The sequence below is a fragment of the Halichoeres trimaculatus genome, unplaced genomic scaffold, assembly GCF_033239565.1.
Source record: "Halichoeres trimaculatus isolate MK-OKI-2021-1 unplaced genomic scaffold, fHalTri1.1 fHalTri1_scaffold_9, whole genome shotgun sequence".
NCBI lineage: Eukaryota > Metazoa > Chordata > Actinopteri > Labriformes > Labridae > Halichoeres > Halichoeres trimaculatus.
Window position 1 is genome coordinate 10,406,895 of NW_027437188.1, and position 12,279 is coordinate 10,419,173.

Genomic DNA, 12,279 nt, shown 5'->3' on the forward strand with positions numbered 1-12,279 from the left:
TTGACGGCAGATTTTCAAAAAGGACGTGTGAATAAATGAGATGTGGATGGCAGTCCCCAAAAAATCACCCGGCCCCCCCCAGTTTAAAGCATGTTGCTGAGGTCACGTGTGATACATTCAGGGACCGTCGGAAATTTGAAAATCTGACGAGAACACCACTTTTTCAAGTAGGACAAACGGTTTGTAAATGCCAGACATCTGAAAATGAGTGCGTCTTTGAACGCCCCACGGGTTTGGGATCCAGATTGATCTGCGTTCATTTTTATAACGCATTAATTTGCGGTGTAATTAGTCAATCTAATTAACGCGTCAAAATGACAGCCCTAAAAATTTGCTTTGGTTAAAAGAATTTGAACTCTTTAAAGTTTGTGTCTTTGTTTAACAAAATGACAAGATCTTATGTATATTTTCTAAGCTATTTTGTGGGGGTTTTTTTGTTTGTTTCTTTTTTTCCAGATAAGGCAGCTGAAGGGACACTTGAACTGTGGGCAGTAGAGAGTGGGTGATGACTTGCAGCAACAGTTTGAGGTTGGGAGTAAATTGCTCTGTCTGCTGCGCCCTCTCTCATGCCTAATCTCTTTGTAGAAAATAAATCAAAAACATGTTGATATCTTGAATAAACATCACATTCATTCTTTATTGAAGCGTTTGGTTTTTAAGAGAGTTTTCATGAGATTAGCAAACCATTGAGGAAAGATGGGAGTTTCCAGAGCTGTATAGTTTTGGTATTTTCTGTCATCATCACCATCATCCAAACCAAATGTTGAAATCTCTGTGGGGAAGAAGTTTCATATACCGCCGACACAGCTTGACTCATCTGGAAATTTTGCTGATTCAAAGCTCCCTTAAACAGATTCTTTATCTCAAATCTGGCTTCACTGCTACACTGATTCAGACTTTTTATTGGAATCAATTTTCTACATAAAAGCTTGTATTATCATTTTGAACACTTAATTTGATTCACATGTTTTTTAATTCTTTTGCAGCCATGTGGAAGAATCTGGGTCATTTCATTTTCCACCCCAGACCCATCTGCATATGTGGCTTGAGAAGGAGTAGAGTAAATCTACTGAGGATCATCGTAGACAAGACTGATAAGAAAAGAGAATTGGGTTGTTTTTATATTTACTGAGTTCACGACAGCAAGGTTTTCATTATTTCAGTGTGATGAATAAAAAGGATCAGGAGGAACCTTTTTATATTTTTAGAATAAAACCTAAATACTTCACTCGTAACAAAAAATCTTCCTGTAACTAATGTTTTTTTTTTTGTTCCAGATTTTAAAAATGTCAAAGTGTTTCCCCTCTAGTCCTCTTTTAGGTACGCGCAGAACTAAGCGCTATCTCTTTAAATGACATTCTTCTCAGAAATGTTTTTACAGCTTGTCTTTTCCTCTGGGACCCTGGTAGTTCTGACATTAACTTAAGATCAAATAAAAAAAGCTGCAGAAGCCTAATTCAAAGCTGCAAGGACGCCGGCTTTCATATCTTTTAATTACAGGAAGTACAAAGACTTTAATCAGTCATTTTTGTGAGACGTATCAGTTAAAAGCACTAATTAATCTTATTAGAATGAAAACTATCTGTGGAATCTGTCTCTGAACACTCCTACGCTCTTTCTCTCTGTATGAGCTGCTTACTGAGCTCAGGGGTCGAGAAAATTAATTGGTCAGGGGGCGTATGTGTGTGTAAATATGCGTTTATGTGTTCCAGTGAAGAGTGGAGCAAAGTCCTAGGACTGGAAAAAAAAAAGCTTTTCCCAAAATCCACATCATGGTCCTGGGTAAGGCTAGAAAATAAGATGTGTGGGGATGATAATAATAATTCTATTTCTGTGTTTGCAGTGTGTGAGCATATACCTTCATGGCCCTTCAGCGTAGTGATGGTTGAGTACGTCTGCTTCTCCAGTTTTAGCAGCGTGATCTGTCCTGAGTAATCGCCCACAAAGGCGTGCTGCGTTTCGTGGTCATACCTGAACAGGGAGTCAAGGCTGGACAACACTTTACATGAAGCAAATAACTACAAATCAAAGAGAGAATGACTCAAAAGAAGAAGAATCTGATGGTAAATAATACATAAAACCATGAAAATGAATCACAAAAGAACACAACGAGAGAGGCCAAGAGCAGCAGCCTACTGAAGGCAGGAGGACTCATTAAAGTAGGTTTGAGGCGAGACTTGAAAAGGTTGGCGGAGGGACCTTGGTCGCATAAAGTGTGGACACCCCTGAGTTTAAGATCTGAGCAAAGACCTGCCAGGGGGGCCCCCTGGCAGGTGACCTAAGGGGCCTAGTTGTTGTGTAAGAGCTCATGAGGTCTGTTATGTAGGAGGAGGTCAGACCATTCAGAGATGAAGGCATGGAGGAGTTTAAACCACTAAATGTGAGGAATGGGTAAGAACACCCAGATGGTTCAACTAGGGATGCACTGATCCAGGGTATTGGGTATCGGATTGATCTAGCCCCTCAAAGCTGGATTGGGTATCGGTGGGAAGGGGCCGATCCGTGGTGCCAATCCAGGCAAACAGCTCTATACCTTTTTATTAGCCGGCACTCTTGGCTAATTGGCCACCTCTGATGCACTTTCTTTGTTTTTTGCTGCATTACCAGTCTACAGGGTGTAAACGTTCACCATTGAATATTAACTTCTATAAGTTCTGAAGCATGTTTTTTACCAACCTGCTGGTTAACTTTTCAATATTCATTCATTCATTCATTCATTCATTCATTCATTCATTCATTCATTCATTTTCTGAACTACTTATCCTGTTAAGGGTCGCAGGTGGCAGGAGCCTATCCCAGCTGTCATTGGGCAAGAAGCGGGGTACACCCTGGACTGGTCACCAGCCAATTACAGCGCTGACACAGAGACAGACAACCTTTCACGCACACACTCACACCTACAGGCAATTTAGTGTGTTCAATTAACCTGATGAGCAAGTTTTTGGACTGTGTCTTTTACCCCAAAAAGGACCAGTCTTATCCCAAAGTAGGGCATGCAGGCTATTATTTAACGCAGGTATCAGACTGGTACCAGTATTCGTCTATAACCAAAGCCCAGGTATCAGTATTGTGACCAGAAATGTTGGATTGGTGCGTACGTAGGTTCAGCTAAACAGAAATCATCAATGCTTTTAGTTGGATATCAAGTGGAAAGAAATGGTCATCATTCCAAAGCCCCTTTCACACATAAACCCAATCCTGATCCCCGCTCTTACTGAGTCTTACTGACTCTCAGACTTTGAAGCATGTTCTTAGTAAGTGTGTGAGTGCAAAGTCCCACTGCGAGATCATGGAGTGTGTCAATGCAAAATTAAGTACTTCCTGGCTCCAGATTTCTGAAGACTTTCTGTGGACTTGGAAAAATATTTGCAAAGGATTAACACCAATGGATTTTCTGATGTTAATAGTTTCCTAAAACCTACCAACACTGACATGTGAGTCAGGCAAACACAACCGTTAAATCTTATCATTGAGAGGTGTTTCTTCTTTCTAGGCAATTTCTGATGTCACAACAGCTTGTCTTCTCCTTCATTTTTATATCAGCTGAAGCCTTCGCAGACTCACACACTGAGTTTGACATCATTAAAGTCATCAAGGGTTCAGTGGTTAGGCTTTAGGGTGGAGACTGGGATCAGACCATGAGCTGCATTCCTGAAAGTTTCCTGATGCTGTTTGGAAAGGGGCGGGAGAGAGCAAAAGTTTACCCTGCTAGAAGTCTGAGTGGAGTCAGGGTGAGTGGGTGAATGGACACTGCAGGTCATAATATCAAACATCTCAAGTGAACAAGTGGGCGTGTGAGTGATAACACTCAGAGTGGGCTGAACTTTACTGCTTCAGATATGATGCTGTGAGGGCTGCAACAATTAGTTGTTATTAATCAAGGTGGTAAATGCTCATCTGTAACTTGAGTTTACTCAATGAGGTGATGTGTTATTGGATACTTCTAAATTCAAACATGAGGAATATTAATGAGGAAATATCTGCGGCCCGGCAGCACTGCATGCTGTTTGAGGCTCTGCATCAAGTGACAACGACTAACCCTATTGAGCTCATTTGAACTCACACTGCACTGGTATAACAACAACTGCAGCATAGTTAGTTGCAGCCCTATTTGCTGCTTATCCTAGTTGTCTGAGCAGTGTTTCCTAATAAAGTGCTGATCTACAAATATCCTGTGTCCACTAATGGATAAAAAAATCCCCACCGCCTGAGCTGGGTGATATGTTTTAACTTGTTGGTGTCTGTCTGTGTCTGACAAACAAATGACTGAAAGTAAAGTCAGAAAAATGTCAGGATCTGAATGTCTGCAGGTATCTGCAGAGCCCTTACAGCACTGGTAGCTGGTTCATCTCCAACCTGCAACTATTTTCTGCATCTTATATCCTCTCACTCTTACTGTTCTCCTGTCCAATACAAGCAGAAGGCCGAATAGAACATATTAAATACATGTATGTGTACATAGAGAGGTCATGTATCAAACATGGAAAACAAGGGCTCAGTATATATAGTAAACTACAGAGTGTGAATGAAGGATACTGTAGGCAGGAGGCCCAGGCAGTGAAGTAGTGTCTCCCCAGCATGCTGCCGCTCTGGGTGCACATCCAGCTCACACTCTTGTCGTGCCCGGTGCTCACCACCCACTCACTCTCCAGGGAGAAGACCATATCTGACACACGATTCTGGTGAGCTGCAAAACACACACACGCACACACACACATATATATAGAGAGGTTTGATCAGGCAGAAGTCACGTAGGGGAAATATCAAACAGGATTATAACTACTCCACCGGGCTTTCCCATCTGAACGGTTATAGAGCAAAAACTATTGGAGAATAATTCCGCCTTCTGTGAGCTGATCCCATCAGAGACTCTGCTTAGTGTCACTGTAATTCAATCAAACATAATGAATCCCTCCAGATGATCTGGACTCCCATTGGTCTTCATTGTTCATCAGGGGATCAGCTCCAAGGTCCACACTCTCTATTTATTTAAAGGGGCTGTGAGGAGTTTGAAAGAGATCTTGAAAAAGTCTCCCTTCTAAATATATTCCTGATCATAATTCACACTTTAAAATGAGATTATCAGCACCAATATTGCTGGTTACAGGTTATTTTAAATTGCAACTTCTTAGCTGACCTCCAGGTCAGGTCGATCAGGACGGGATTGATTTACGGCACATCTAGGTCTCTATGACAACACCACGCCTGCTGACAAAGTTTAGAGAGAAGAGATAAAACACAGAGATCTTTAAAAAAAAAAGAAAAAAATCTAATTTTGTAGTGATGGTGGACACTGGAGCCCCACTGTCAGACAGGAAAGGGACAGAAGAGCAGAAGAAGGCTAAACAGGAGAGTGATAGAGCCTAAGGTAAAGGCCAATTAGAAGGCTCATAGCAGTGTAGATCATCACACTTGAGTAAAACCTTCAGACGAAGCCGATTTTAAAGCTGCTGTAAAGATCTTTCTGTTTGTATTGATTTTGGAAACAAAGCAGTACCTTTAGTCTCTTTGCACAACTTGTTTTGAGCATATTGGAGCCAAAGATTTGTTTAGAAAAGAGTTTATGTTCCTCCTCCTGCACCTCTGAAAAAGTGAGGAGATGTTAAACCCAGTCTGTCTCATTAAAGCACAAACAAACCCTAATGTTTCATCTGATCCTGAGTCACGTCTGCGCTGCTCCATTCTGATACCGGCACAAGAGACCAGATGGAGCATTCCAGTGGTAACATGTGGTGCTTTGCTCTCCAAAGCTACAGTCTGGCTGTTTCCTCGTAAAGCTTCATATTTTCTTCTGACCGGGCTAAATAGATGCTGATCACAGTCACAGGAAGTGTGTTCAGCTCATAATCTACCAATAACAAGGATATAAAAGGAGATTGAATTAAGATTCAAGGCTGAGAATAACAATCATTTTCAGAAAAAGTTGTTTGTTACACCTTCTCAGAGTCCAGGGTGCAAATTCAGAAGTTGTGTCGGAACAAAAGCCAGAGATATTTCCTTTACAAGGTTTATGAGAAAGTGAGGAAGCAAAGTCGTTCATTTGACCCTGTGGCGTTGACACACACACAAAGTGATGTATCAGCAGAGACAAGAAGGAAAACAACCAATGTTTGCTTTCAAACAAGGATGTGGGCGATACACAGACACCACACTTGGCATCAGAACGAGCAGTTGGTTAAACAAATTAGCATTTTTATATGAATGTAAGCCAACAATGCTGTTCAAACCCTGCATCCAAGCTGGGGCACAGAGACCAGTCACGACTTTTTTCTTTTGATGTGTCTACTTCTCACATTAAACTTTTGTCAATGCTTTTCTAATATTTAGCTTCAGTTATGGGATGGGACTGATTCTTTTCCAGTATCTTCAGTATAAGCATGTGGATGGTGTCTAATGCTTTCCTTAGGAAAATACTATACATACACCTAATTTAGCTTCAAGAGCTGAACTACAGCGAGCAGTGTGCTTCACAGTCATGTATTATGCATTTAGTTTTCTTTCTGTTACCTGGATATGTTTTGACGTGGCTCATCTTGTTGAAATCTTCAGAGATGAGAAACTCCTAGAGGGCAGGTAAACACACAGTGACAAAGAGCCCAGGTCAAATAACCAACCTGCCCTTCAAGGGATCTTACAGAGTCTAAATATTGAACCTGTGGCCCACAAAAACAAGACACGCAAGTTTTTTTTCTTTTCCTTTTGACTAAAAATGTTAGAACCACCACAAAAAAAGCCGTCTCTTACCACAACCGCTCCGTTGTCCTGGCCGATGAAGATACGTCTGCTGTCATGGTGGTACGACATACAGGAGCAAGGAGCTGAAGGAGGAGGGAGCAGATAGATGTGATGAGTAGGGAATCACTACACATTTGTGCTAAGCAGGACACATCCATGCTGATCATGACTGACAATGCCTGAAACACGATAATTGACAGTACACCTGTCAATGATACAGTGTGGTACAGTATCTTAGCACCCATTAATTCAGGTGTGGAAAGCACATCATTTTATCCTGGCTTTTATTTAGAGAAGAAAGAGGAGCTTTAATTTTTATAAGTACATGGAAAACAACAGAAATGTGCAAGAGGAGTGTGAAAGTCAAAGCTTGCAAAATTCAGTCGTGGTGTAATGTGAGGAAGTGATAGAACATCATTACAGTAAATGAGCCACTTCAGGGTTTCTGTCCTTTGATCTGTTCCTGTCACCTCGCTAAACTGTGTGCTTTCATTGTCAGATATTTCCTCTGAAATTTGGAAGTCCTGAAGTTTTACATTTCATAATAACTGAAAGTTCAGCTTTAAATAATGAAAACTGAAAAGTTAATAAGTTAGAGTTGTTAAAAAAAAAAATAACATAACATACAACCTGTAACATACAACAAAAATACCATTTGAACATTTTAACTAGGGATGGGTACCTTTCACACTGAAACCATACTGTACCTGACAATCGATATCAGTACTCAGTACTTTATGTGGTAAGAAATATAAATTTGTTTAATAATAAAATCTCCAATTGTTTTGATTTAACAAATTTTATTTCTCAATATGTAAACTTGCAAGGAAAATCACCATTCTCTCCATCCACCATCCATTCTCTCACAGTCACAAGGATGCATTTTGGTACCTAAACAAGGTAACATTTGATTTTACGTGAATCGGTACTCTGTACTACAGAGGGAATTCAGTCGGTACCCATAACAGTACCTAATTCAGTACCCATCCCTAATTTTAACAGGGTTAAAAGTTAAGTCATTAGAGGAAGTCTTTAAACTTTGAGAGGTGTAGAGACAAGAGGTTGAAGATGGTTAACAGTTGAAGGATAAATTAGCTATAACAGATTTTTGCTTCCATCAAAAACATTTTATGGTTTGATTTCTCCACTTTTCATTCAGTATTTTTTTAACAATTGTCTTTCAATCTGGCAGATTTTGGTGGCATCAGAGAATACAGATAATTCAAGACAAAAAGTAAGAAAAGATGAGAACAAATAGAAAAACAACTGCAGCTCCATTTTAAAGATCTGTGCTACTAAACTTACGCAGAGAAACAAGCAGGGCTTGGTTGTTTCCATCATTACAGCTTTTTTAAAGGTGAGAGTTATTCTCAGCCAGACAATAAGAACGACACAATGAAAGCAGCCACATACACAGAGGGTTATACAGTATTAATAATAGCTCTATATAATATATAGAACACTTTATGTTATTTTGTTTCACAATAGGATCACAGAGGTGTTTCATATCAAGACTGAGGGTCAAAATAAGGGACAACAAGAGACAACACTGTATCAGACATCTCTGAAAACATGTACTCATAATTCATTTATAATTTAATCAATGCAGCGTTACTCACAGGACACTGTGTGGTAGATACTCGGCCAGTACTGACCGCTGTCTCTCTTCAGCCAAACCCGGATAGTTCTGAAAAATAACATCAGAAAACCACATTCAGAGCACTATTCAATGTTCCCTGAGGTCTATTTCTGCTGATGAAGGACAAAAATATGAATACCTTCTAATCTTTTATGCTCTGTTTGTATGAATCTAACCCTGCAGTCAGACACATTTTCATGCCTTTGATAAAAAAAGGAAACTTGGCATTCTTCAATGGAAATAAAGACTAAAGAGAGCCCTCATTTAGGACTTGGCTTGGTCCTTCTCTTGGAAACCAGCCCTGATTCTGTTTACACACAATGCTTGACTCAGTTCACAGGACAGATGACAACTTAATGACAGTGTTTGATAAAACTCAGTTTCTAGGTCACTTTTTATCTACTGAACCACTCCTCATCTGTACTTTTGGACCTTACCAACTCTGACCACTTTGTTTGTTGTCAGATGACGGAAAGGCTTTTTAATATTAGCTTGATCATTCTTCTCTTGATCACTGCTGTGCTTTAATGAATCTCAACACTGTTTTGAACAAGTTTCATCTCCCTATAAGAACAACACAAGTGACTTGTTCTCTTTGCAATAACCACATTTTTTTTTGTTGAGAACCACAAAGAGTTTCAGTTCAGATCAGCTGCATTTTCAAGAGCTTCCTTCGACCTTCTTTTAAGAGTCAGATTGAAGGTTTACACCAATTTCTGTAAAGTGTCTGCAAAGTGACCTCATTGAACATATTGAGAGCAGCTCTACTTCCTGTTGAACATGAGATGGGGTTAAATACTTGATGGAAACTGTCACATCTTCACAGGCACCAAGCTTTGAGGTCTTTAGGCTGAACTGAGCACATTAGCTATAGTTTCACTTCACTAGAAAAAACCCCAGAGAATGTGATTGACTCTTACAACCTCTACTCCAGCTGGGATTATTCACGCATTGCTGCAAGAAGAGGCTCTGTGAACCTCAGAATTTTTCTTGTCGTTCAGATGTTTTTTTAACCACTTTTAAAAGCAAGAACAAATCTCAAAGTTGTCTTATCACAAAAAGGTGTAAGGAGTAGTCTCAGGATAAGTGTTGAATTTAAAAGAAAAATTTAAAAAGAATCATTACATCATCACAAAGAAACTGAGGCACTGAAAAACATCTATAAGTCAGATCATAAGTCAGTACAAAACTTCCTGAATTATACTGTAAAATGATAGGATCCATACATTTTTAAATTTGACTTAATGAGTAAAACTGAATGCAACAATCTGAGATCTCTAATAAGTGTTTCACAGGTTGAGGTCTGTTGCAATATCTGGTCTTTTCACGAAAAAAAAAAAAAAAAATACATAAGTCATATTTGATCATTTTCTATGACAGCCTTAAGCGTAAACGCATCCATTCAAAATATTTACCCTGGTTTCAGGTGTTAGAAACACAGACTGTACCGTCTAAAGTAATATCCAGTTGTTTTCTTCTGAGCTCTACTTATTTATGTCATCACCTCAATAAAACAATGTTGGTTTCCTCCAGATCTTGGCTTGTTAACAAAGCTGGATTTCTTATAACAATGTGGTGTGATACATTTCAATATTTTTGGATGATGGAGTTTGTTCTCTTGTAACAACTGGATACTTTCCTGTGATCTGCAAAAACAAACAGGAGGGTGTCTGCAATGAGCCAAACTGTAACACATCATACTGCCTTTCACTACAATAATATGTAAAGTTAGCCTTTTTCTATGTTTGTTTTGAGCTTTTGAATCTCTAGAATAGTTGAGTAGTTGAGTAAACCACTTTTAGTACTCCTTATCTCTGGAGAACACGGTTACGGTATAAAGGACGGCTGTATGTCTGCTTGGGGCTCCCGTTAATAGCAAGAAGTGATTGTGATTATAATTTATGTACATTTAACTGCTCCTGCCCAACATGCTCTATGAACAACCAGAGTAAATGTGTGTTTCAACTCGTTATTCAAAAGCTTTTCATTGAATGCAGCTGAAACAGTTTAACATCAAAAGCACTTAGCAGCAGCTATTGTTAGAAAAACTAATGTTTACTATTAGCATTAGCTGGATAGCTCAGTCAACACAAACCAACATACCTCAGTGCTAATAGTTATAACAGACACCGAGACGTGAAACGCAAAGTTAGTACACTTAACCAAATGTTTTGTAACGGTTTAAGTTGGGTTTACTGATATTTCATGGATAGTTATTGCTCGATTATGTTACTTTTCCTTTATTCATCTCTCTTGTGCTAATCATGGTTACACAAAGGGTATTTTGCCATGAAGTTTTACTCTAAAAGTTAGAAAAACACGTTTATTCTGTTTTGTATTTCCCGAATTAAACCAGCACAGCAGGATTTATTTGAATAATGACCAGCATATAGACGGAGCCCGCTAGCTCCTTCTATACTCTGCCTGTAGCCAAACTCACCTGTCCTCGCTGACCGTTATCACTCCATCTTCTTTCGGTATCAAAACGGCTTCGTTCACAGCGTCTGTGTGCCCTTCAATCTTGTTCAAAAGAATTGGTCTGGCGGTCTGGGGCCTCGAGTGTATCTCCGCAGCCATGGTTTTAAGCACCAAGCCAGCAGTGTTTTCCTTCAGCTGATTTTCCTCCTCACTCGCCTCTAAAGGAGGATCAGCTGACACCACTGTCAGGATTACCGTAATGATTACTGTAGGAGTACCGTAATGACGGTAAGACTGAACAACAATCAGGTCAAAGTCTAAAAACCAGGTTAGTGGGTCATAAGCTCTCTTGAAACACTCTTAATCGATTCAAATCATAAATTATACAGAGGTGGTCAGTTATGTGAACTATTTGTATGAGGTTTAAGGTTTTTTTTTTCTTTTTGTCAAGGTAAATTACCCATGAGACAACGAAATATCTATCAAGTCATCGTTATGCTTTTTTCTTCTCTATAACATAACCATTAAAAGGAGATATAGGTCATTTTCCTTATATAAAGGATCATTAAAAATCATGTACTGGCCCCCTCACAACCAGCAAATTTTGGCGAGTTGCAAAATAGGGTGCACAGATCTATTGTACATTTTAAGGAAGCCTTTGGCTTGAGCTGCAGAAGGCATGGAATAACATAAGTGGTTCTCAGGAAATATATCAACACTATGTCAAAGATATGCTGCTGTAACTGCTGCAAAAGATGGACAAACCAAATACTTCAGTCAAAAGTACATAAGGGTCTGAAATTTTTGTTGTGTTATCCAAGGTCACAGGGAAACATATTGCTCACAAATGCTTTAGAGGTGGGGTTTGTTGAAGTTGGCAGCATTTCGACAAACGGAAATGGTGCAAATAGGATATAATGTTTATATATACTTGTAAAGTGTGTTAGAATAATTGTAAAATCATCCCCATAAAACTTTTGTTTTCATTGTATTAAGATTGAAAAAGCGTTTTGTATTTACGTTACCACAGGTCTCTCGTTCAAAGAGGCTGACAGATGACCTTTATAAAAAAGTTGGAACACATTATTGTAATATATGTCAAGAGCACAGAATATCATCTCAATCTGGACTGGGAATCTAGCCTGAAAAACCCTGTGATATTTCACATACTTTCTGTTATTTTCAACCCTGTTTTCTTTGTTTTGTTTTTTTTAAAGGGACATGTGCCAGGGGAGGGGTACAGGTGGGGTGAGGGGTGTAATTGTTTGTATGTATTTATTTATCGTGTTCTTGTTGGAACACTTCATCTTATATTTGTTGTACTCAAATAATCATGCATGTTTTTTCATGTTCATGATTTGGAGGCAAAAAAGATCAAAAAGTTAGGATCTGTCAGGTGTTCTAACAATTTTGGTCATCACCGTATATCCTGTTTGGTGTTGGTTGATTACTTCATAAAAGTATTCATAATCCCCACTCTAATTTTC

General features: G+C 39.1%; 1 protein-coding gene across 1 annotated transcript in view; it reads right to left on the reverse strand.

The window, feature by feature from the left end:
- wdfy1 (WD repeat and FYVE domain containing 1) overlaps positions 1 to 11,034 on the reverse strand; it is a 20,202-nt gene extending 9,168 nt beyond the window's left edge. Inside the window, exons 1-6 of the mRNA XM_074680064.1 lie at positions 10,815 to 11,034; positions 8,355 to 8,422; positions 6,745 to 6,818; positions 6,508 to 6,562; positions 4,537 to 4,687; positions 1,859 to 1,971 (exon numbers count right to left, since the gene is read on the reverse strand). Coding sequence (XP_074536165.1) covers positions 1,859 to 1,971; positions 4,537 to 4,687; positions 6,508 to 6,562; positions 6,745 to 6,818; positions 8,355 to 8,422; positions 10,815 to 10,951 — 598 coding nt within the window. The 5' untranslated portion in view covers positions 10,952 to 11,034. The remainder of the gene's footprint in view (positions 1 to 1,858; positions 1,972 to 4,536; positions 4,688 to 6,507; positions 6,563 to 6,744; positions 6,819 to 8,354; positions 8,423 to 10,814) is intronic.
- Between the last annotated feature and the right edge of the window lie 1,245 nt (positions 11,035 to 12,279).